General features: G+C 38.7%; 1 protein-coding gene across 3 annotated transcripts in view; it reads left to right on the top strand.

Moving 5' to 3' along the window:
• Positions 1-26,054, top strand: part of LOC128733081 (uncharacterized) — a 74,819-nt gene extending 48,765 nt beyond the window's left edge. For 2 of the 3 annotated variants that reach the window (XM_053826682.1, XM_053826680.1), the window contains exons 6-9: positions 16,989-17,097; positions 17,154-17,413; positions 17,634-17,696; positions 24,636-26,054. In XM_053826682.1, the coding sequence (XP_053682657.1) occupies positions 16,989-17,097; positions 17,154-17,413; positions 17,634-17,696; positions 24,636-25,498 (1,295 nt within the window). In that variant the 3' untranslated portion in view covers positions 25,499-26,054. The remainder of the gene's footprint in view (positions 1-16,988; positions 17,098-17,153; positions 17,414-17,633; positions 17,697-24,635) is intronic. The other variant, XM_053826683.1, reaches the window with a different exon arrangement.
• Positions 26,055-26,985: the final 931 nt, after the last annotated feature.

Raw genomic sequence — 26,985 nt, 5'->3', positions numbered from 1 at the left:
GGTTAAATTCTTCATGCTCTGGCTCGCGGTAGGGTTTGTAGTAGTTTCGAGATTGGTTTTTGAGATCGGTTCGTAATAAAAGCGTGGTCATGACTTGGCACAGAATCTGTTTCATTGGCATCCGCATGAAAAACCAGTATTTTATGACGAATAATAATTTGGAGATACACAGGGCTAGGTGCCTCACCAGGCGGATTTTGCCCTTCATCAAGTCACATGATAGCCTGCCGCAGTTTCAGCATGCATGCTACAATGGACAATAGACTTCAGTTCATACCAAAAGAGCTGCGTGCACCAAATTGTCCCCGGGTTCGTCCAATATTGAAATATGAAACGATAATGAAACGAAAGCTCAAGATTAAGAGAACAGTCACCAGCGATATTGGTCAGATGAGGAGTTCGAAGTGCTGGCTGGGCGGGCCGTGACTGGGGAGGGTGTGCACCGGCTAATGACCGCTAATGTCAGCAGTAGGTTTTTTCATGCAATGTAACATAATTTCTTATGTTTCATCTTTAGAATTTTTTTCGTTTCAAAAAATCAGAGCGGTTGTGTACAAGACACGACCGCATATATAGGTGACGCAGGACTACGTAAGTCTCTTTGTAGTGATAGTGGCATGTATTCATGCTTGTAATCATTCGATTCTTCATGTATACATGCTATATGCAACATATATACATGCTTCATGCGTTGTATGTAACATTTATCAAAGTAGTAACATTGCATACGTTCAATTCTCAAAAGATTGTGCATTTGAAAACAATTTAACAAAATCAAGAACCCAAACTTTTGCTTTCCTGCTACCTTACTGAAATTAAAGATTGTTTTTATTATCCATGGTTTCCCACGTTGAAGGGATTTTACCAATTCAATTCTATTTTATCAACTGCACATCTTTTCACTAGAAGTGTAGTGTAATGAAACGGCAAGCATGCGTATTCATACAGAGTCGTATTATAACCGTACACTACAGCTGTAGCACATTTTTCCAATACAGATATCAAGTTCGCTGAGGTTTAATCGTCTCGCAGTAAAGAATTTGCGACCTGTTGGGACAACAAACTTGTGTCATTTTTTCTGGCACACTTCCCTAACACAGACATCAAATTGGACTAGGTTTAATCGCGTTCGTAAGAAATCTGTTGGCACGAGGGGGCTTTGTTACTCTCTCTGGCGCACTTCCCAAGCAATGACATCAAAATGGTCTAGGTTGAACCGCGGTGTTAAAAAATCTTGTTGAAATGAGGAAACTTTGTCACTTATTTTGGTTTACTTCCCAAGCACAGATATCAAATTGGTATAGGTTTAGATCATCGTAAAGAATCTTCCAACCAATCACGAAGCGAGAATTCTTGTAAAACATAAGTTCATTATTTTCAATTTTTCAATAGTTCAACATCAAGAATTCATACTTTTCTTCATTTAGGTCAATTCTTAGAAGATTTTCCGATCGATTGGTGTAAGAATATTGTTTTTTTGAAACGATGGTTCTACAATTGATGAAGGGACGGTAGGGAAAAGAAATGAAAATTTTTTGATTAAGGAGGGGAAGAGCGGAAAGGGAAGGGGGGGGGACCTTGAAATGCGGTCATACACATATATTAATGTTTTTTCGAGTTTAAAGTGGATTTTGCAGTCTCTTTTTGTCCAGCGCCTCTATGGTTCAAAGGTACAAGTACCAGCGAACCACATGCCCTGGCGGGTGTTGTGGGTTCAAACCCGGTTATAATTTCAGATTATAGCTTGGTTCGACTCATGCACCTGCCAGCATTGGACAAAAGGTAGGAGTCAAAATGACTATTTGTCAAGCGTAGCTACCAATATCACCCCCTTCCCTTTCCGCTCTTCCCCTCCTTCACCAAAAAATTTGGTGATGGTGGTGAATTGTAGAACCATCGTTTCAAAAAAATATGATTAAATATGTATGACCGCATTTCAAGGTTAAGACTAAAAACTTGAGATTAGTGTAAGAATATTGAAAATCGATCGGAAAACCGCTGAGCTATTAGCGCTCAAAACCTATCATTTTTCGTGACGCTCGCATTTTTCGATTTTTTGGAATGACACCCTATCTCAAAACTTGCCGTAAGACGTAGTCCTACGTCAAAATTAATGAATGCGGGACATTTTCCGGGACACTTAGTAATCCGGGACAAGCCATCCAAATCCGGGACAGTCCCGCATAATCCGGGACGTCTGGTCAGCCTACTTTAGAGTAAACAAATTGTTACGAGATAAAGAAAAGTTTACCGTTTTATTCTTTTCCTTTAACTCGTATTCGAGATTCTACTAGGACGCTCGACGTAATAACTTTTAATTACTAAAATTTAATTACTTTGTCCTTCCGATGTTGGGCAGCTGAAAGGGGAAGGTGGTGCTGAAAAAACACTGGGCGAGTTTACAATCAATATGCCAACTCGCTAACTAGCAGCCAGCAAACTCGCCTAATTGAGGCTTTAGCAAAATAATACATAAAATAATTATTATTATTCAAATATGAACTTGCGTATAGAGCCAAACATAGGAAACTTAGGGAAAACGTAGTGGAACGGAAAAGTATTTCATATTTTTGTTGTTGAGGATCGTTTATAAATTGTTCAGTGAGTGAAAAATCAAATTTTATGACGATGTAAAGAGATGTTGGCGTTTTTGGCTAGTTCAAAACGATTAATGAACAGCGTGATTCGTTCATATTCGGTAAAATAATTTTCATATTTTCTATTCAAATTATATTCTACTTTTTAAATAATTCATCTAACCGTCCCTCGATAGAAAATATGCGATGTCAGAAATGACGTTTGGCTTCGTTTTAGATGGGCTTTAGCCACCCTATTGACATCTTTATATCGAGCTGCAGTGAATGACAGAGGCAGCATGCCATGGACTCAGAATTTACCAGCGGGCCAAAATTAGACTGCCGGTAGTCGAGTGAAACGCAGCGGCGAAATGCTATTTCATTTTCGTACACACGAGATGTTGGCGGCGAAAACGGATTACCTACGAATAACCGAAACACAAATGGCCGAAGAAATAACTACAGATACTATAGATTACAGAGGCGTCGAAACACTCAAAAACCGCTAAATTTTGAACGAAAGCGGAGAGTTACCTTTATTTATGATGGTACTCTCTGTTTTGTTTCAAAATTTAGCGGATTTTGAGTGTCACGGCGCCTCTGTAATCTATAGTCTGCAGAAATTACAAATGGTATAATACATCTAGGCATTTAGATCCCTTTAGCCCGATCAATATGTAGTCCAAAGAACGAAAGCTGACTGTTTTTTTCGCGAATAACATTCGACATTATAAACTCATTTTTTGAGTTCTTTGGGCTATCTTCAAGAAGTTATAATAAAAGAAATGTAGAAATGAAGAAAAGTAACTCACACTGATTTGAATAACCAATCGAGCATGAAATTTTGCAATTATATAGGCAGTGTTGATGCTTGATTAGTTTGGTTCAATACAACATGAATCGCGTGTCATTTCTTTTATTATCCACCTTTTCGTGCACTTAATGGCAGCTAGTGGGCAGAGCTGCCACAAATACAGATGTTTGTGCATGCATAAATTTGGGACCCATCAATTATTGCAGTTGCTGTGATTTCTAACTCTACTTATATTCCTGAACTTTAAAGTACTCCATAAACGATTTATGTTTTTTAAAAGATTAGATCGAGAAAATAAAATACTCCGGAGAAAATGGTAGGGTCCCAAATTTGTGCATGCACAAATATCTATATTTATGGCATCTCTACTAGTGGGTACACTTTTCAAAAATGCTTATTTGAAGATAGAATTAACAAAAGGGCGAATTTCGCAAGCGTAAACAAATGAGTGAGGGTTGATTTTCCTATGCTAATCCAGCAAAAAATAACTCTCACCCATTTTGTTTACATTTGCGACATTCGCCCTTTTGTTAATTCTATTGCCCGTTTCTTTGGTAACAAAACGCGCTGCTCACTTTTTTGATAGCTTGAAATCGTCGCAGAGAGAATCTGCTTGGCTATATGTAAGTTATAAGTATATATTATGCTTGTCTAGCATGTAAGCTATTGATTTACTTGACAAAATAAACGATATTTGTCCCCGCGACGATTCTGGCGACGGTTTCGCCCGCGATGGTTATAATTCATCGCGTACGAAACGGTGGGAAATTGATCATATCTAGATTTGCTTTTGGCAACTTCGCTCACGTATACGCTTGATATAGCTCTACAAGCTCTACAACAACAATCAAAAGTAGAAATGTCAGCTTGACGTAAACAAAGTTGCCAAAGGCATGCTAATATTTTCCGAAAGTTGTACCCACTAGCCTCCTTACCTTTCCGTGTAGTGCATGCAGTTTTCCACGAGCGAACATGTTGGCTAGTGGGACCAACCTATTCGCGACTACGAAACTAAAAGAGATTTTTAAGCCTGTTTGCACTTACACGAAATCCCATACCGAATTGTCAAAACTTGCATGAAAACAAAAGCAAAAATACTTCTTTCTTTTTAACCCATAGAGCGGTCGCGCTAGTGTACTGGGTACACGCGTTTTCGAAAAACGCGAAAAAATCATCGAAATTTTAATCAAATCATACCAGGTTTTGGTTTTATTCGAAGATCTACTCTTCCTCTTTCTAATGATGCCAAAATATAACAAAAAGAAAAATAAAAAGTGGTCGAAAAAAAGTAAAAATAGTGTGTCCGCGCGCGTGTACTCAGTACACTAGCGCGACTACTAACGTCACTTTTTTGAAATGAAAAAAGTTACACAAGCGGGCAATAGCTCAAGTTTGTGAAGAGAGAGAAGGTTGCGACTTTCGACAAAGTTGCTTATCTAGTTAAGACACATCCGGTGCATACAACAAAGTTCGGAACAGATTCGCTAGATGGCGCTAATAATGAAGAAATTAAATTCATTTAGGAATATTTTAGAACCGTAATGAGCTAGAAGGTTGCTATTTACTACAAAGTTGTTTGTAAAGCCAAGACGCATTTGGTAACGAACACTGAAGTTTGGAACTAGTCCGCTAGATGGAATATACGGTGAAATTTAATTCATTTGGCGATATTTCCGAACCATTACAAGATAGAAGGTTGATGTTTTCGACAAAGTTGTTTATCAGATCAATATACTTCCGATGATGGTAAATAAAATTCGGAATTAAGTCAGTAGTAGGTGGAGATGATGCGAAAATCAATTTCTCTTCGGAATATTGCGGAACCATGATGACATAGAACACTGGTGTTCGCTACAAAGTGATTTCTATAGTCAAAACACGTTAGATAACGCATCGTTGTCCTTTTCACCATTGATTGCGTTGTCAATTCCAGTCAATCAACAGCTATTTTTATGGTTTCCTGACAGAAGCAATTGATACGTATTGCTTCAACTTTTATTAAAAGACAAGATGAAGAGCACAGGCTGATCAAAATTCTTTTGACGAAGCAATTTCGTCGTCTACAACGTCTAGCCAGAAAGATCACCAGGAAAAGATACCTGGAAACCCGTGCTGCGTTTCCATCACATTGTTTAAAAATATTTTAAGAGTGTTTGAGTCCCTATTCTTCCCAGGGTCGCTAATTGGTTTATTCGAAAATCTGGCAAACACAAATAAATGTCTGGTCAAAATCTGACGATCAATTTGACCGATGGGGAAAACTTTTTTTTCGGGAAACGTCTTGCCAGTTTTGTTCAACGCAGATACAAAATGTTGTCTGAAATTAGGAGTGATGCCTTTTTGCAGAACGGATAAACAGAAATCTGGCACATTTCCAAATATCTGGAAGATTTTGAACTTTGTCGGGTATGCAATAAAAAATCTGGTAAAATCTAGATTTATCAGCCAAGCAAAATCATGGGTATAAACATACTTGAGAACTTGACCCTTCTATATCGATAGACTTCGCTGCCGGTTATTAGAGTACAGGAAAATCACGGGGCTAGTGCAAAGATCATATTAACTCTGTAGCGGCACCACCCAGTCGAGACTCGAACATACGATGACTGGCTTGTTGGGCCAGCATCGTACCCCGGAGCTAACTTGGCGGGCAGGCCTAATGGCAACGTTGATGCTTGCAATTATTAACGTGTGCGTGATGATAAAACCAAAACTATTTGTTTTGCTAACGCGACAATACGACTGAAGTGCACTCTCTTGATACTCATTTGCATACAGCTTGTTTTTTTTCATTGGGCTCGAATACTTTACTCTTTCCTTGTATTACGTATGTGCAGGCTTGGCATACACTTTTCGCTTTGATTTTGCTCTTTTGATTACTGCTCCTCAGTCAAGCAGAATTTGAAAAAGTGGTGTATGGGTCATTTGTAGAGCTAGTAATTATCTATAATATTGCTGAAGAAAGTGAAGTTTTATCTTTAGTATTTACGGCGCTGTAGGGCAGCAATGCCGTTTGTAGCAAAAAGAGCGCTCTTTTTGCTACCAAGAGGGTAGCAGCCTTATAGCGCCATAAATACAAAATGCACAGTAATGCTTACTTCAGCAATATTGTAGATAAAAACAAATTCTACAAACTCCCCATATATCACTTTTACAAATTTTACTTGGCTGAGATGCAGTAATCAAAAGAGCAAAATCGAAGCGAAAAGTGTATGCCAAGCCTGCGTGTGTGTTATTTCTTGTATGATATAGGTGACCGTATAAGAATACTATAGGATTGTTAGGAATCTAATGCACATTTTTTATTCTCATTATCATAGCAGGAAATAAAACAAACAAATGCTCGTTTTGTATTGTTTTATCGTGAGTGTCAACATAATTCTAACATTCTAATATTTAAAGCATTACCATACATTTCATTATCATACTCATTATCAAACTGTACACCCGATTGTTATATAACTAATGTGAGTCATTAATAAATTGGTATAAATAAGAGTATCGTAAGAGTGCTACATGGGTAAGTTGAATTAGTATCATGTATCTCTAGGTGAGATATGTGCATTATTCAGTTTGTCAACATTGTCGATGATTCACAAACTCTGTTTTGGGAAAATCGCCAAGAGAATACTATTTACAAACATTTTGGTGTTCCTTTCCAGACCAGATAAGCCATTTTACCGTTTATTCGACATAAGCTGAGATCGCAAAAAGAAATATGATTTTACCAACTGCGACATCTAACGGGACAGTTCCGAATGTAACTGATCATTTTCAAATTCGTCTTGTCTAGACACACAACTTTGTCAAAAACCGCAACCGTCTATCGTATCATGGTCATGAGATATCATGATAAGATTATAATTTGACCACGTGCGCCACCTAGTGAGACAGTTTCAAACTTTGTTATGCATTACCAAATGTGTCTTGTTCGAACAAATAACTTTGTAGAACACAGTAACATTCTATCTCGTCACGACTCTGAGCTATTCCAAAAAAATCAATATTCTCATTATAAGCGTCATCTATCGTATCAGTTTCGAACTTTGTTGTCAGATTGATCTCGTCTAGATAAACAACTTTGCCAAAGACAGCAGTGGCGACTCGTGGTGGTTTAGCTTACCTGTTCAACCAGCGAAAAATACAAATTAATATGCAACTTTTTTTTTATTATCGAAATTCTATATTTTATTTATAAAACAAACATTAGGGGTATTCACGTAGCGCTTGCTAGGTTGCGTAAACGGTGTATTTCGTGTATACGCTGCCGCAATTCGCATAGCAGTTCCGGTTTCTATGAAAGCGCCAGAGTAACGGCAGTATAAATACGCAATACTCCGTATACGCAACATAACAAGCGGTACGTGAATACCCCTATTATTTAAATAACAACCGAACACGGCGGTTTACTTTACCAGCAAACTCGTCTCTGAATTTTAACTACGAACCTAAGACTTTCCGTTCAATTTACCTATTGAACCAAATTCAAGAATAACCACCACACGCACCACAAGCAATATGCGTAAGTTGTTCAATGCTAAAGATGAACGAGTTAATGAGAAAATTTTGCGAATAATGCATGCCATCCCCTTCGTACCAATACGTTGTTCCTGGTGCTAATCTCTAAAGCAACGTTCAAGCGTCGTATTGAACGTTTTGCTCATTAGCTTCGTGACTAGATAAAATGGAATCAAAGCGCAGGCCATAGGGATATGTGGTAGTAAGTTGTTCAATGCTGAAGAGGAACGAGTAATGAGACAATAATGCGCGCTTTCGAGTAAAAGCTGTTTCACATTCTTTTTACCTTTGTTATACAATATAACAAAGGTTTAGGAATTGGTCGAAAAACACGAAGTCGATCTGAGGCCCGGAGGGCCGTGTCACATACACCAATCGATCAGGTTCGACGAATGAGCAATGTCTGTGTGTGTGTGTGTGTGTGTGTGTGTGTGTGTGTGTGTGTGTGTGTGTGTGTGTGTGTGTGTGTGTGTGTGTGTGTGTGTGTGTGTGTGTGTGTGTGTGTGTGTGTGTGTGTGTGTGTGTGTGTGTGTGTGTGTGTGTGTGTGTGTGTGTGTGTGTGTGTGTGTGTGTGTGTGTGTGTGTGTGTGTGTGTGTGTGTGTGTGTGTGTGTGTGTGTGTGTGTGTGTGTGTGTGTGTGTGTGTGTGTGTGTGTGTGTGTGTGTGTGTGTGTGTGTGTGTGTGTGTGTGTGTGTGTGTGTGTGTGTGTGTGTGTGTGTGTGTGTGTGTGTGTGTGTGTGTGTGTGTGTGTGTGTGTGTGTGTGTGTGTGTGTGTGTGTGTGTGTGTGTGTGTGTGTGTGTGTGTGTGTGTGTGTGTGTGTGTGTGTGTGTGTGTGTGTGTGTGTGTATGTGTGTGTGTGTGTGTGTGTGTGTGTGTGTGTGTGTATGTGTGTATGTGTGTGCGCTTCAATTTTCAATCACCTATTTCTCGGAGATGGCTGAACCGATTCGTCTGCTATAACTTTTATTTGAAAGGTATTTTTACCTAGTATATCACTATCAAATGGTTTCGTGGTCTGACTTTTAGTTTGAAAGTTATAAGCAAAAATGTGAAAATTACGTGACACGATTTTCTCCGGAACCACATAACCGATTTCATCGATCTTAGTACCAAATAAAAGCTCTTACTATTGCTAAACTTCACACCAATTTTTATTGAAAACAAACAAGTGGTTTAAAAGTTATGCTTAAAAAACCAGTTTTGACAAGGTAATAATTATCGCCTGTTTCTCAGAGATGGCCAAACCGATTTACGTGCTATTAGTTTCATTTGGCAGGTAATATAGCTGGATAGATCACTATTGAATGGTTTTTTGATTGGATGTTTAATTTGAAAGTTATGAGTAATTCAATACACCACACCAAAATTAACAATAATTTATAATGATTTTAACCAAGAAAAATAACCTAATTTCAATTATTTTAATATCAAACGAGAGGTTTTCACACTACGAATATATATGCAAAATTTCATAAGAATTGGTTTTACCGGTCAAAAGATATTAACCCTCGAACACTCGCGCCAACTTTTATAACACAGTTACTCGCGCGCACAATAGCCCAAAACCAAAGAAAACGTACGCACTAGAGTTTTGACTAGGAAAACTTGGTTTTAAGTTTATCGAACCTTTGGAAGAGTTTCTTGAAATTGAAAGCTCTATCGTCTGGTAGAATTTGAATTTTGATTAATCCCCCTAAAAGTGAAATAAAAAAATTATTTTCCTTCAGTTTCAATATAACACATTGATGTGTTCTGCAAAGTTTTAGAGCATATTATTACAAGAAGTTTTGCTGAAGACAGTAACCTTCTATCTCTTCAACGAAGAGATCTTATTTATTGTATATGAATTTGAAAAATCAGTTTTTCTATTTTAGCTATTTTTGTAATTGTTGTATGACTTTTTCATGTATTACAAAGTTGTATAAATAATAAAAATAACTTTGCTGAACATAGTATACCTCTATGTTTCCTTGTTTACGAACTGTAGATCTTTGATTATAAAAAAATACCCTGATTTTGACCCCGAATTACTCGACTACCAACAGACGGATACATTTTAAACATTTTACATTTGCTGATAGTTTTGCTGCACACAGGCACCATTTTTCCATATGAAGAAACGAAAGAAAACTCAAGTTGGGGCCAATTGCGGTACACCTCACATGCTACTTGCTTCGTTTCTGTGATGTCGGTTTATGCTAATCTATTTTCCTAACAATTTAAAGTAATAATGCATTGAATAATTCTGACATTTTGCTCATAACAAGTTTATTGAAGAATATACGTTAGTATATATGTAATATATGATTTGTAACTATATAACAATATGGCATTCAAAAACCTACACATGGTGTACAAAATACAACAACGTGAGTAACCGCAGGTTAATAAAAATTGATGAAATGAGAAAATTCGAGAAAACTTTATTGTTGTGAATCAAATAGAATGGCAATACACAAAATTATGCATAGTTCAAAAACCTATAAAATAGACCTTTACTACGCAATGTATATGTTAAAGAATAATATTTCATCTTACAATTTACTTTTACTTGCACTTACCCTCATTAGTAACAACTTACACAGCAATTTCATGAGAAAAGGAACTATCAAAATTTATAAGTGCTTCTATTTGGTTCAAATTTTGTAAACTTATTCAATTTTCAAAAATTTCATGTAAACCAAACGTGTCGATTTCTATCTCAAATAGCAAGTAAGACCGTATAACAAAGGTTCCTTTCACCACTAGGTGGATTAAATCAGGTTTTTTATCTCCTTCGTACCCAGAATCAACACCAGGAATAATGTGTTGGTATATGCTTGTGCATTGAGATCAAAGCAACGTTCAAACGTCGTGTTGAACGGTTTGCTCAGCAGCTTCGTAAACTAAACTAATAATTTACCGAATTAATCGTATTGCATATGCGTCGGTTCAAACGAAATCATGAACTAGTGATGAAAAAAAATATTGTCGGGTTGAATTTTGTTGCCTGTCCTATGAACAGGTTGAACATGCGGACGAGTCGCCACTGAAAGACAGCAACCTTCTATCTCTTCTCAGTCCCGAGATATTAGAGATTTTAGTATCGAGATTCTAGAATCATTTATTTTGGTCGTCATTTGCGCCACCTAGCGAATCAGTTCTCAAACTTTATTGTTCGTTTCTAGATGCGTCTTAAATAGATAAACAACTTTGTCGAAAACCGCAATCTTCTATCTCATGCCAGTCCTGAGATATAGACAGAATGTGTACTCAGTACACGACGCGACCGCTTACGCAACTTTTTTATGCGACCGCTCTTGGGTTAATCTCACACAAAAACCAAGCAAATATCAGCAACTTGATAGTCTCGAATTGACAAGTGCGTCAGGTTTGCCCTGACGGAGTTACTATGGAAACATTCATGACTCTTTGCTGTTCGAGTGCAAAAATGTAAACATTGTTTAGTTTTCGCAGATTAGCTGAAAAGTAACAAAATTGAATGCAAAGTTTTGAGGCTTGTGGTCATAATTTCCAGAACGCACCGGGTTAATGTGATAATATTTTCTACAATCGAGCAAATTAAACACTGTAGTATATTCAGAAGCAAACATTAACTTCCCATTGGACGAACCATGGCTCTCGAACAGCGTCTTGGCTTGATAAGCATCTTTCTGTAGTGTATTTGGACGTTTATTTATTTATTTATTTATTTGAGAAGGGAAAAGCCCGCTGGAGTGGAACAGCTTTGACATTCCTTCTCCAGTAGGCACAAAACCTCCTATCTTTTTGTACCAACAGTTTCTACCAAATGATACATAGCTCTTTTAACGTTCTCCCTGAAGTTGGCATAAACTATGAAACTGCAAATCACAAAGCTGCACTTTCGTTCAATTATGTTCTACTTCAGCTGGTTTGCGAAAACTAAATAAAATGTTTAAAGTTTACCACACAAACAACAAACAATTAGAGATGTTTTCATAGTGTTTAATTTATAAATACTGTTCTAATATAATGTGGACCCCTTCTAATAACGTTTGCATTAAAAATGAACTTTTTTCGGATGGTGATAAAAAAAGAACAATGACAGCTAATTAAGTGTGATAAATTTCCCATAGAAAGTTATTATATTAGTTTACAAGCAAAAAATTCTACGCCCATGCGAGCGGCCCGCCAGCAGTATACCAGAAGATTCGCCATGGCGGTTGAAACCATACGCGTAGGCATGTATTAGAGTTCTTTCTTCGTTTTATAGATCAATTCCTTCTCAGTTTTAGCGACAAAATGGTTGGAGTAGACCTTACGCTTCAGGGTTGTCCGGAAATTCTTGATGGGACGCTGGGCGGGTTGGCCGACTTGGGTACCAGCCGCTCCATATCCTCCAACGATCGCTTCGAGTAGTAGTAGTAGTAGTAGTAGTAGTAGTAGTAGTAGTAGTAGTAGTAGTAGTAGTAGTAGTAGTAGTAGTAGTAGTAGTAGTAGTAGTAGTAGTAGTAGTAGTAGTAGTAGTAGTAGTAGTAGTAGTAGTAGTAGTAGTAGTAGTAGTAGTAGTAGTAGTAGTAGTAGTAGTAGTAGTAGTAGTAGTAGTAGTAGTAGTAGTAGTAGTAGTAGTAGTAGTAGTAGTAGTAGTAGTAGTAGTAGTAGTAGTAGTAGTAGTAGTAGTAGTAGTAGTAGTAGTAGTAGTAGTAGTAGTAGTAGTAGTAGTAGTAGTAGTAGTAGTAGTAGTAGTAGTAGTAGTAGTAGTAGTAGTAGTAGTAGTAGTAGTAGTAGTAGTAGTAGTAGTAGTAGTAGTAGTAGTAGTAGTAGTAGTAGTAGTAGTAGTAGTAGTAGTAGTAGTAGTAGTAGTAGTAGTAGTAGTAGTAGTAGTAGTAGTAGTAGTAGTAGTAGTAGTAGTAGTAGTAGTAGTAGTAGTAGTAGTAGTAGTAGTAGTAGTAGTAGTAGTAGTAGTAGTAGTAGTAGTAGTAGTAGTAGTAGTAGTAGTAGTAGTAGTAGTAGTAGTAGTAGTAGTAGTAGTAGTAGTAGTAGTAGTAGTAGTAGTAGTAGTAGTAGTAGTAGTAGTAGTAGTAGTAGTAGTAGTAGTAGTAGTAGTAGTAGTAGTAGTAGTAGTAGTAGTAGTAGTAGTAGTAGTAGTAGTAGTAGTAGTAGTAGTAGTAGTAGTAGTAGTAGTAGTAGTAGTAGTAGTAGTAGTAGTAGTAGTAGTAGTAGTAGTAGTAGTAGTAGTAGTAGTAGTAGTAGTAGTAGTAGTAGTAGTAGTAGTAGTAGTAGTAGTAGTAGTAGTAGTAGTAGTAGTAGTAGTAGTAGTAGTAGTAGTAGTAGTAGTAGTAGTAGTAGTAGTAGTAGTAGTAGTAGTAGTAGTAGTAGTAGTAGTAGTAGTAGTAGTAGTAGTAGTAGTAGTAGTAGTAGTAGTAGTAGTAGTAGTAGTAGTAGTAGTAGTAGTAGTAGTAGTAGTAGTAGTAGTAGTAGTAGTAGTAGTAGTAGTAGTAGTAGTAGTAGTAGTAGTAGTAGTAGTAGTAGTAGTAGTAGTAGTAGTAGTAGTAGTAGTAGTAGTAGTAGTAGTAGTAGTAGTAGTAGTAGTAGTAGTAGTAGTAGGGTGAGCTAGGTCTCGTCGTCCATCACCACCGCCACGTCGCGATTTGCCGGGAAAATCATCTTGACCATCTTATTCATCCGCTGTCGTTGCGTCATTGCTTGCAGCTCCGAGACCAGTGGACGGGACATGTCGCTTCCTGATATGTATGTCCATTTTCACCAGGTACTTTTTCACTGTTTGGCCGGTTGCACCGACCTCCTGACCAAGCGCACGCAGTGATGTAGCCACTTTTCCCTCGGCCTTTCTCTTCAGCATCCTTTAGAGCTTCTTGTCGCTCGGGGTCGTCGGTCGTCCGGAACCGGGCTTTCTTTCAATGCTCTGATTGTTGTCAAATAGTGCCAAGATATTGTAGATGCCAGAACGGGCGTATCTGGCGTCCACAAAGTGCTGCACGATGTCCGTTTTTTACGCGGAGGTACCGTACTTTGAACGCGCGCACTTCTGAACGGAATAGCTTCACTGTTTTCGCCATCACGGTTAAAGTTCGACTGCTAGAGCTCTAGAATTTTTTTGCTTGTAACTAATATAATAACCTTCCATGGGAAATTTATCAAACTCAATTAGCTGTCTTAGTTTTATATATCACCATCCGAAAAAAGTCCATTTTTTTAATGCAAACGTTATGAATAACACTTCATTCAAATTAGGCGAGTTCATTTTTAATTTGAATATTTGGTAACTATTCATATTCGCAAGCGCGCACCCTATGAATTAGTTGTTAAGATTTGACGAAAACAAACGTTTTGAAAACGTGTCGCGATCCCTACCTTCCGGATTGTAGATAATAGAAATCTAGGCAATTTCGGCTAAAATCATTTGTTTTGGATGCTGTAGAGAGGTAAGTCGCATATGGTCGGTATTAAGTCAGACCGAACCAAGTGACAAAAATCTGATTTCAAGAAAAACGAAGTCAAAGTTTACTACTGCTATGTAGTTTAAAGCTATCAATCGAATCAATTTGAAGTCATTTCGAATATCTGGCTGTTTGCGTCATTTATGTATTCTGTTTAGATTAAAATGTAGCTTAAGAAATTCTTAATCGTTTGCTGTCATAAAGTTATTTTTTTAAATAATTTTGCTACTTGGTCCGGTCTGATTTCACAATTTAACATCGACCATATGAGCTATACTTTTTTTGACATTTTGTTCAAAGCCCACCTCCCCCTAGGGTTGTCAAGTCTGAAAATTACAAAATTACAAAAACCGGCCGGTCGGTCCTGCTTTCAAAAAATGCGGAGGGAGAAGCGGGGGGAGGGGGGGGGGGATGGCATGCTATTAGAGGATTTGCCTGGAATGTGTAATGTGCGTTTAATGACATATTATTTGGGTAGTCGCCGGAAATCGGTTGACAGTTTTTTGTGTAAATGGGATGAGCAGTCAGTTGTGGAGATAGCGAACGGCAGGACATCACAGTTGAAACCACAATGAACGTTGAATAGATTATTAAAGATAGCTAGCTTCAGAGTGACAACTACTTGCTTTTGGTGCTAGTGGACAATTTAATGTATATTACCGCCAGAAGCAAAGTATTGTCACTGCAAAACTGGCTATCTTCAATGATCCACTGCTCAGGATTGTTAATGAATTTATCAGAAAATTTAACAAATCAGGCAAAAAGTACAAATCGTGCTTCGTATGTCAGAATACCGGCCTTTTTGCAGGATTGACCGGCCACCGGCTTTGAAAGTAAAAAACCGGTCGGGCCTGCCAAAAACCGGCCACTTGGCAACCCTACCTCCCCCCCCACTCCAGGTTTCAGTTCGCCAAATATCGTCCGCAAAGGCGCGTATGTCTTCCGTAAGTCTTGGCGAATCTATAAAATCTGCCAGTCATGGTGTTGTACATTGTCAGCTTTGATGCGGCAGCTAATGCCTCTTGATCGTAGCTTTTTGCGAAGGGCAAAGTAGACTCAATGTCTTGCTTGAATACGGCGTTGAAACCTTTTTATTTGTGTTGATGTTCGCGGCCACCAGCTATCCCGCAAACACGAACTCATCCATCACTTTTGGTTCGTCACCGGCTGCAGGTTCGTCTCGTCTGATCATCTAGAAATCATGTATTTGGTCTTTAACCCTCTAATGGGCAACATCGTAAAAACGATGCGATCGATTACTTTATCATGAAAGTACACTCAAAAGAAGCTCGAGTGTTGATTATCATGGGAAAATATTTATCTGGAGGACCACTAAGTATGAAATAGTCCAATTTCTCTTTTTAGTTTTTCATGTCTAACGCTCTACCCAATGCTATACGCTATGGTAAAGCTATTGGCTTTAATATCAAAGGCACCTGCGTAGCCAAGACGTTTGCTACCTTTACTGAAAACCAAACCTCTTGTTACGATATCTGCTCGTCAAATCAGCCCTCAAGAGCGATGTTGAAAAGCATGCCGGATAAGCTGTCAGCGACATTTCGATCATATATTCATATGGACTCTAATAATGTCGTTTTCGTTTTTGTGGTGTAGCTACACCGTTTGGTGCTACGCTTTTCGCTGGATAACCGAACGCTCACGGTGCAGCAGCAGTGATGTGGTATGGGTGTGTTGGTGTTTTCCTATTTGCGCTAGCTGCACTCTCTTTTTTTCTGGTGTAGCTGGTGTAGAAAAAGTGTAGCAATGGTGTAGCACAAAAATCGAAAACGAACAGTTTTGGTGCAAAAAAAGCTACACCGGTGTAGCTACACCGCAAAAACGAAAACAACATTTATTATTAGTTGAGATTCGAACATCTATACGTATCTCAATGCCAACTTGAAGGCAAAATTTTAATTGACCTATTCGACAGAAAATTATGCGCTGACGGTGGTGGTCTTTGGAACCAGCCGAACGGTAAGAAAGTTGACAGTTTGCTTGAAGAATCGAAAAAAAGTTCATTTTTTTTAATTTTCTTAATGGAGTGAAACAATGTACAAGTGAAAATATTATTGCAAAATGTTAGAAAATTGTGTCCTTTATTTTTAGTATATACTTTTTCAATGGTTTGTTTACAGTATATACAAGAAAATAATGTTTTTGTATATTTGTGCGACAAAAGACAGGTTATATATTACGTTAAATTATAAAAATCGGCGTGCTCAAGTGGTAAAAACTTGTTTTTTTGTAAAATAACAGAAACCAGGCTATTGCAAGCAAGATGCATGATAACCAAAGAGAACATTTTCCTAAAATTAAAAAAGAAGAAAACTTATCCAATTTAATTCTACTATGTATATTTTATTCACGACAGATACGTATTTCGCCTACGACTTTCAGGCTTCCTCAGTGGCTGTTTTCGAACCAAAAACGAACAAAAAAACATGTTCCTAGGACCTAGGAGTGTTCTTTATGGGTTGTTGTGTCTAGATGAGGCATTTGTCATGCATTTTTTTGAAAAATTGTTACTACTGGTGTTTTCATGCAACTGAAATGGTGCTTGGAATAACAATGATCTCATACTTTTAAACATTCATGATATATCCAGATCCAGAATCAATATGTTCTTTACATTTTTTCCTTTTTTTATTTTACAGTATCATTTGAAGACTCGCAATTTGAGATAATTCCTCTTACCCCTGACAAGGTTCTTGAAATGATCGAGCAAGCGTATCCTAATCCGATCACAGCAGAGGATTTGGCGAAGTAATCAATTTATGTTTAGATTATTATAGAATAATATTAATTTCGGTCGTTTGCAGGGACAATGGTTGGGAGGAGGAAGAGGTATTACAGATTATGCTGCTTTTGAAAGATCGCGGCCTAATTAAATCGATGGAATTCAACTCGTTTACTCGTATACATCATGACGACAAAGAAATCAAGATTGTCAAACAAATGCCAACGATTGCTTCGAATAAACAACCAACTATTGCCATCATTACTGCGCAATATTGCGAGAAACTAGCGGTCGATGCGATGCTAGAAAATAAAGAAACCTTCGTTCGTTACACTACTGTAGGTAAGTATTTAGGTTTCTTTAAGTAAATAGCATGATAAAAAGTAAAACATGTACTACATCATACCAAAGTAAATCGAGATTGCATAGTTATTGTGAATACCTATTGTCTGATGCCTATATGATAAACAGTTGTTATAACCGCATACATGTATAGTTTTCAATTTACTTTGGATATCATGTTTATAAAATTAGTTAAAAAAACTTAATTCACTACTAACAGGGACATCTCCTGAAACACCAATTAATGGGCTGCAGAGAAATAGGAAAAGAAGAAGACGTTTTGGTAAGATAATTGCTATCAATTCAGCCCAATTCGAAAGCTGGATTCACTTGAATATCTTCACATTTGTGTGTTCACGCTTATCCATGTGTTGCTTTAGAGCATATTTTTGAAAGCACAATTAAACGTTCTTCTCTGGATGTAACAGTCCAGTGTGGTCAAGTTATGTGAAACCATTACATTAGTTGTTTCTTTGCACTATCTACTATTGCGCCAGCGAAAACCTGCAACATTCTCAGTTTGTATGCGCAGGTTAACATATACCCGCCGCAACTTTGACAGATCTTGATTTGTAAACGTAAGAAATTTTCATCTCATTTACTATGGCATATTCTGTTAATCAAACGCAGTGATGTTTCAAACTCATGCACAGATATTTAAGGACCTTAATGATGGGGAGGGATCTTGCGATGGCTTCCTGGTTGACTATTCGAAGCGTTTTTGACGTTTATAGTTATCATCATTAACATATGGTCCAGTAAAAGGTTGTGTACATATAACATTGAACTATCCATGTTGGCAGCATTCGATTAAAAATCATTAGAATATTTTTTAGTTATTATTTTTTTATTATTATTTGAATTGCTTAACATTGAGCGAATACGAACCAGAGCGGTTACGACAGCCACCAGTCTACGATACGTCGATACACCCTATCCAGCTTTCCACGAGCGATAATGGCGGCTGATGGGTACAACTTGCTGAAGGACACAGTTCGGTTTTGACATTCAATGCGGGAGCGGTTACTGCGGTTACTATGGAAGCCTCTACGGTTGTTTGCTGGTTGAGTGGAAAAATGTAAAAATTGTTTAGTTTTCGCAGACAGCCGAAGAGGAATTTAGTTGAATGGAAGCGAATTTTTGTGCTAGGTATCATTTTGTGGTATCATTTTGTGAAATAATCTTTGCATTGGATCAATGTGACAATATTTCAGCAAAGAATAACCACAAAACTACGCTTTCGAATACCTAGCTAAATTCCTTTTCGGCTGGTCTTCGAAAACTAAATAATGTTTACATTTTTCCTCTCAACCGGCAAACAACCGTTGAAGCTTCTATAGTATGCGCAGTAATCACTCCTGTATTGAATGTCAAAACCGAACTGTGTCCTTCAGATACTTGTACCCATTAACCGCCATTATCGCTCGTGGAAAGCTGGATTGTCATCTCTATATCGAGTTGCAATAAGTGACAGCGTCCGGATGTCCTGGGTTCAAAATTTGACAGCGGGCCCAAATAAGACTGCTGGCAGTTGAGTGAAACGCAGTAAAAGTGGTATTTCATTTTCGCACACACGAGATGTTGGTGGTGAAACCTTGGTTGCCTGCCGATGGGGTGCGTCGATACGTCGCAGTGGAGGTAACAACCTTGTAGGCGGTACAAGCTACAAGAGAGCCTAAACTATCTCCATAGCGGAAGCTCATCTCTGCTCGTCGATCGTCCTCCACCTACACGAAAACCACTCCCTCTGCCCGCTGTGAACTTTGCCGAGGGTAACTTTTTTATATTTTAATTTTATTTCCTAATGTTCGATTATATCGTACAGACAGTTCTTTAATATAAACTTATTCTATTTTTAAAAGTTCTTCTAGGTACATTAAACTCATAACAGTCAGATACAACATTAAATTCGCGGAAACACACATGAATCGGGTTGTTTTGGGCGAAAAGAGTACGGTGTAAACAAGTAGCTGGAAGGCAGCCATGTTTTCGATGCCATGTTAGCGTTAGCGTAAACGAGAAATCATATATTCGCCACTCTTCTCGCAAGTTTGCTCTTCAGCTGTCAGTGGGGCCCACGACTCCTGAGCCCGCCTGATGTTAGGTTTCGTCAACGCAAAGCAAATGAGATAAAGGTACCAGTTAGCTGGGTGTAAAGGAAGCCGAAAAAACCCCGCTCGCCGGGTAAGCCTAGGAGGTACGTTGAACCGAATCTGGCCTAGTAGCTCCGGGATATCCACGTTATTTTCCAGAAGATCGTAAAAAATAATCGTTGCAACATACTTCTCTTATTTGTCAGAGTGGGTAGACGTATAAGCACGTATCTATTTTCGTACGAAGGTAGACGAACAGGATCATCCTAGGGTAACCTGCGCAGAGTGTACCGAACGAATTGTCGCTGGATTCGTTCTATCCGGTTGATTTGAACAGGATAGTAAGGTGTCCACACAAGCACCCCGTATTCAAGAATACTGCGCACGATTGAACAGTAAAGCGATTTCAGACAGTAGATATCACTAAACTGCTGCGTATTCCTTCTGATAAAGCCTAGCATAGCGTAAGCCTTAGCAGTAGTAACCGTAACGTGTTGAGCAAAACATAATTTACTGTCCAAGAGGATGCCCAAGTTCTTTACAGTTTCGACACGGTTGATGCTATCCATTTCCATCGTGTAGTCAAATGATATGACATTCCTATTCCTACAGAATGAAATAATAGTGCATTTCTGCACGTTGACGTCCATTCCATTCAACACACACCAATTTAGCAGGGAATCGATGTCAGATTGTAAGGCACAACAGTCAACTCTTGATGCTACTACACGAAAGAACTTCAGGTCATCTGCGAACATATACTTGGCAGATTTTATGGTGCTACACCAATCATTTACAAAAAGGACAAACAGCAATGGGTCAAGGTGACTTCCTTGGGGCAGACCGGATTGAATCTCAAATGGCTGCGAACTAGTTCCATCTATATGTACAAACGCACTGCAAGCGGTAAGATACGACAGTATCCACCGTGTTAGCCACTCAGGAAATCCCATCCTTTCTAGCTTCGATACCAACAGAAAATGTGGCACCCTGTCGAACGCTTTAGCAAAATCGACATAAACAGCATCGACTTGCTGACGCTTTTTAAGTGGGTTTGTCAGTGAAGCGACATACGCCATCAAGTTGGTAATCGTAGAACGTTTTTTCACAAACCCATGCAACCATTCCGAAATGATATGATGAACTTTCGGGTAAAGCGAATCGTGAATAAGGCTTTTGAAAACCTTTGGTAAGCAGCTCGGAATCGAAATACCGCGGTAGTTGGTGACGTCATGGGTATTTCGTGCTTTATGAACGGGCGTAATTGCGGCAGTCTTCCACGCACTCGGGAAAATTTCCTCCGACATGGATAAATTAAAAATAATCCTCGCTGGAATCGCAAGCGTTGTAGCACAATTTCTGAAAAGGAGCGGTGGCAATTTGTCAGGACCGGCACCTTTGGATGCGTCAATTGATTGCAGCTTCAGCACCACATCACTTAGCGAAAAGTTAAACATCAGCATGTTCAGATCGAATAGCGGCAAACTGCTCAAATACTTTTGAGACGAAGGTGGTCGGTTATTACTTTGCACACTTCGAAAGAAGGACGAGAACAAATTTGCACACTCTAACGGTGACTCTGCTTCATTGTTGAAATAGCACACACGTTGAGGGATTCCGCCTTGTTGTTTCCGATTCCTTCAGGGACCGAAACGGTCTATTACATTTACCAGTATGCAATGCCATGTTAGACTCTTAACTAATACCATCGCTCTGTACTGTTTCTGTACCGGCAGTGTCAGTGTCGAGACTGACCAGAATATGTACATGATAATAAGCAAACATTTTCATACGTTAGCCGACCATTCACACAAAATGTCGTGTAGAAATGACATGCATTAGCCGCTTTTTGCTTACAGTTATAGTTGAAATAGTATGGAGAAGTGATAGAGAATAAGTTGTATTGGGAACCTTCTTATTAACCGTGTTGTTTGGGGGAAAGCTGTATGTTTGGCTTACGGACGCAAAGCAGCAAAAGAGAATACAAAAAAGTGTCTTCAAGACTGGTGACACTCTTTCCCCCATATCGAAGAGTGTCTGACATGTAGAACAAAAGATGTTTTCGTTATCCTTGCATTTCTTTTCGGTGCTTGTGTACTAGTAACATGTCGCAAGACTGGTAGCAAGATAAAATGGTAAAAGTCTTCAAATTTTTGTCACCAACCAGTACATTTAACGTCCCTGTTCCTTACATATGTCCAAAACGATGCTGGGTCATGCCTTATGTTGTCTTCCATACGACGAATATAGCAGCGAAAGCAGTGCGCATGAAGTGAGTTATATTCGCTCTCAATATCACGCAGCTCAGCTTTGTGCCTTTCATCTCTCGAGCGAAAGAATTTCTTCCTAGCCTTTCGGAGTTGATTTCGTAGATGCCGTAGTTGACTGTTCCACCACGGTTGTTTACTACCACGCTGCCGAGAATGTTATTTCATAGGGACAGCACCGCGAAGTGTACCGTAGATATGTTCGTAAAATCGTGACACAGTCTCATCTGCACTACAACCTGCAAGAAGATCCTCCCAGCGAGTATCAGCAAACAGTCCGTTAACCAATTCGAAATTGCATCGGTTAAAGTCGAAGTTGAGCGGGTCCGTAACATTATAATTATTTTTCTTCACGTCGGCAAGTTCAAAAATTAAAACGAAAGGACGATGGTGTTCATGAAATCATTTATTGTTACCAACAGGCAAAGTTTGCCCTAAAGGCACTTATTAACTAATACAAAAAACGTCGAAACATAGACACAAATCTTGAACGTAATACTTGTTGAGACAAATTAAAATCGAACACTGATGAAACTCGGTTGAACGACCTCTGCAGACCAGTGATGGCACTGTTGGCACTGTAGTTGGTGCGACGAAAAGGTAGATTTAGTAGGGGTAGCTTCCGCAGTACTCTCGTTGGTGCATTCAGGTTGATTTGACGAAGGATGGTAGGGCAGTCGATGTTGGATGTCAAGGTGTCCAAGACAACCATGGCGCGTGCTGTTTCTCAGCGAAGTTCGAGAGTGTCGAAACGAAGGAGCTGGCAACGATCCTCGTATCGCGTGTTTCTCATTGGTTGACGCCATGGAAGCCTTCGAAGAGCGTAGCATACGAACCGACGCTGGATACTTTCGATGCGGTAGATTGCGTTGTTGTAGTGAGGGACTACAGAGCAGTATTCTAGAGAGGCTCGAACTAGTGACCCATAGAGCGCTACCAAACATTCTATGCTTTTGAAGTCACGTGTCATTCGCATAATCAGGCCTTGTTGTCTACAGGCCTTGGCAACAATGAAAGAAATGTGTTGTTTGAAAGTGAGCTTTACATCAAGTAACACGCCGAGATCCTTTACTTGTTCCACGCGCTGAATTGGAATCCCATTTAGTGTATATTGAAGTGTAGCGGATGATTTTTCCTCGAAAACGTGATGAGCGAACATTTGGTTGGATTTAGCAGCATTCGGTTAGTCTCGCACAAGCTAGCAAAGGTATTAAGCTGTTGCTGGAGAAACAACGCATCGTCACTGTTATGAACTGCGTAAAATAACTTCAAATCATCCGCAAATGCGAGACGTGGACATTCTAGTGAATGGATTATATCGTTAAAATACAATAGAAATACCAGCGGACCCAGATGGCTGCCTTGTGCAATCCAGGAGGTAGCGAGGAACGAATCGGAAATCTCGTCACCGATTTTCACACTCAGCATTCGTCCCGTTAAATACGATTCTATCAAGTTCAATAGATCACCGCTAAAACCATAACGGTCCAATTTAGCGACAGCGATGCAATGATTAATCTTATCAAAAGCAGCAGAGAGGTCTGTGTAAATCGCGTCGGTTTGAGATCGTTCAATAAAACTGTACGTTACATAGCTCGTGAAGCAAAGTAAATTGGTAGCGCAGGACCGCTTTGGCAGAAATCCGTGTTGCTCATCTGCCATCGCTTGCTGACAGTGCGAAAAAAATTGTTTGATGACGACTAACTTGAATAATTTCGACGTAGCACACAGCGCTGAAATGCCTCGATAGTTATCGATCTTCGACCGATCGCCTTTTTTATGAACCGGATACAAAAACGCCTGCTTCCATGCTAAAGGAAATCTACCAGTAGAAAGCGATAAACGAAACAGGAGAGTGAGAGGTTGGAGTAAACCAGAAATGCACTTCTTAAGCAGCGTAGCCGGGATCCCATCCGGCCCTGAAGAGTAGGAATGTTTTAGCTTAGCGGAAGCGGCCAGAATCATGTTATCGTCGATGTTGATCGAGGCAAACGAGTGGTCAAAGCGAGGAACGTTGCTCGCGGCAAGCAGCGTTGATCGATTGCAAGCAGCGACACCGGCGGTTCAACTATTTCTATACGATTGTTATCATTGTTAAAAGCGAGATCAAGGAGCCTTCTATTTGAATTCGCTATATCATTTATTTGATATTGCTGATTGCAAGGAACATTGTACCATTCAAAGTGCGATATCGCTCATAAAAGTGCTATTTTGCATTAAATCGTTTCAGTATCTTCGGCGCACTTTTTCGTTATATTCCAAGCAACAAGTGCACCGAGGAGACCGAAACGATTTAATTCAGAATAGCACTTTTATGAGCGATATCGCACTTTGGACTCAAACTTTGGGTAAAAATTTCAACCAATTTTGGCTACTTGCTACCGATAATTGAATTATTCTCTATGACAAATAACGCAATTTTAAGTTCCTTCTACCAATTTTTTGGTTGAAAAACTACTCAAAATCTGAGTTTGTACACTTTAAGGGCATTTTGAGTAGTTTCAACCTAACTTTAACTAAATCCGACCAATTTACAGGTAGAATCATTTAAGAGTGTAGACCAAGATAGCGATGTCGTGGAGGTGCCTTTTTCGCGGAAACTGTTCTTTTTGTCTTTACCTATATATTATACCTTGTCCTTGCCTGTCCTTGTCTTAGTTCTCTTTCCTAACTCTCTTCGTTATCGCCTCGTTGTGTCTTCTTGTCTCTCTCTTTCTTTGTTTTTCCCTTTCTCACTATTTTACCATGTTATATTCATATTCATTGTAAGGTTGGTGGTGGGTCTGCCATTATTATTCGTCGCCTCGTTTCCTCTTACTTTTGAATATTCATACTTAATCCTTCTATTTGTTATCGTTGCAGGCGAATCCAACGTTTACACTTTGGGCAACATAGGAGCACATCGCATCGTTAGCACTAAACTACCCTCAGTAGGAAGCTCTAGAGAGGCAATGACTGCGGCCGGAAATACAACTACTCGGTTGTTGGGGACATTCCAGAAAGTGGATTACGTGTTTATAGTTGGATTGGCGGGCGGCATCCCTCATTACACTGACTATAAAAAACATGTACGCTTGGGCGATGTAGCCATTTCTTCTTTTTCCGAAAATAACAGGAACTTGCTGGAAACAATCGAGCATAAAATAACATCCAAACCTTACTGTTATGTTTATAGCAATCAGGGAGATGTTAAAACGTATTACCCGGTTGATGATGGTCTACAAACAATTGGAAAGTCACTTCAGCTCAATGAAGATGGTAAAAAACCATGGGAAGTCTATATCAAAGAAGGTCTCATAAATCTCAGTAACAAAAGTGACAATGATTTCAACCGACCTGCTCCAAATACAGACAAACTGTATATGAACATCGGCAATAAAGATGTAATCGAAGTTGCACATCCTGTACCGCAAGATGACGTTGATGGAATCCCTCAAACCCGGCTGCATATCGGTCCAATTGGCTCTGGATTTGATCTTATTAAATCTGATAATCTTAGGACACTGTACTCTCAGCAGTACGGTCTAGTAGCAACGGATGTAGAAATGAATTCTGTTCTCGATAGCGTTGTAGGAAACTGCAGAGACAGTTTTATCGTAATAAAAGGTATTTCTGACTATAAAGACGGTACAACATCAAAAAAATGGCAAAACTATGCTTCACTTGCGGCTGCTGCAGTTATGAAAACTATTATCTGTGCAATGGACGCACCCACTAATGTTTGAAACAATACAATGAACAAAAGAGTAAAAATTTCTAGCCTCAACCTACAGCCGTTTTAATTCGTGACATGAAAGTACCAAAAAACTGTTCTAGTTTGTTTTAGCTAATAAGTGTTTTTTACTTTTTACCATAATTTAATGCGGATAGCAAACATTCTTGTGAAAACGAAGAAGACTATGTATAGTATATTCGATTTATAATTTTTATTTATTCTGAATGGCGTATATTTAATACAAGTCTATTTCTAAAGAATCATAAATTATTTTCAAATGTCAGAGTAAAATTTCCGAATCATCAAGAAAGTTAGGAAAAAATCCATTGAATTCTACTTCACTCAATATACTGCTGCTGGAAGCATGTCTGTCCCATGAAAATCGAACTCTAAATTGTAAAACTGGTTTTGCTAAAATTGTTTAAATACGTCGCTGTTGTTTGTTCCTTTTTGAGAAAATGTTGAAAAACTCATACCAATTTTGGATACAAGTGGGAAACATTTTACGAGAAATGTGATATATTCAGTGCGTCCATATTTTTAGTGAGACAAATGGTCTTCAATTATTATACACCATTTTTCGATTTATGGGGTTATATACAGTTAGAATGTTAGAAAAATCGATTTTCTGTTTATTTCATAATCGTAGTGTACATATATTTAATAGCGTTTTTGTTTTTCAACCTGGGTTAGTTCCAACCGGACCACTGAATAAAAAAACATTTTCGGAAGAATAAACAAACGTTTTCGGATTGTGAATGTATTGCTAATAGCGGGGTTGTAACTGTAAAAATATCCAGCGCGAACTCGTCGTCTAAAAAGTTTAACCCATAAAGCGAAACTAAGTTCAACCTGAGTGAAAAAAACAAACGGTTTGACAGCCGTTCGATTGGAACTAGGGCGAACCAAGGTTGGATTTAAGCAAACACAAAAACTATCGTGCACACAGAAAATTTGGGTTGGTACCGAATGGCCGAATCACGAATGGCCAAAATCCAAATGGCCGAATTTCAATAACAGTCACAGAAGGCCTAATCACGAGTGGCCGAATCACGAAAGGCCGAATTTTTTTCGGAATATTTAAATAACTATTCAATAAAAAACTTGAATAAGCAAACAGTTAACTAATTACTTTAATCCAACAAAGAACAAAATAAGCAACACAACTATTTACTATCCAGCTTTCCACGAGCGATAATGGCGGTTATTGAGCACAAGTGGGCACAATCTTTTGACATTCATTGCAGGAGCGTCGAGTTCGCCTTGATGGAGATACTATGGAAATATTCATGATTGTTTGTTGTTCGAGTGTAAAAATGTAAACATTGTTGAATTTTGCAGCTGAAGAGGAACATAATTGAATGGATAAGAAGTTTTATGGATTGTGGCTTCGCATTATTCGCAAACTTCAGGGAGAATGTCCAAATACGCAACAGAAAGTTTCTTATCAAGTCGAGACGTTGTTCGAGAGCAAACTTGGTAACGGCTCGATCAATG

The sequence above is a fragment of the Sabethes cyaneus genome, chromosome 1, assembly GCF_943734655.1.
Source record: "Sabethes cyaneus chromosome 1, idSabCyanKW18_F2, whole genome shotgun sequence".
Classification (NCBI taxonomy): Eukaryota; Metazoa; Arthropoda; class Insecta; order Diptera; family Culicidae; genus Sabethes; species Sabethes cyaneus.
This window is presented reverse-complemented; position numbering and strand designations above follow the sequence as displayed.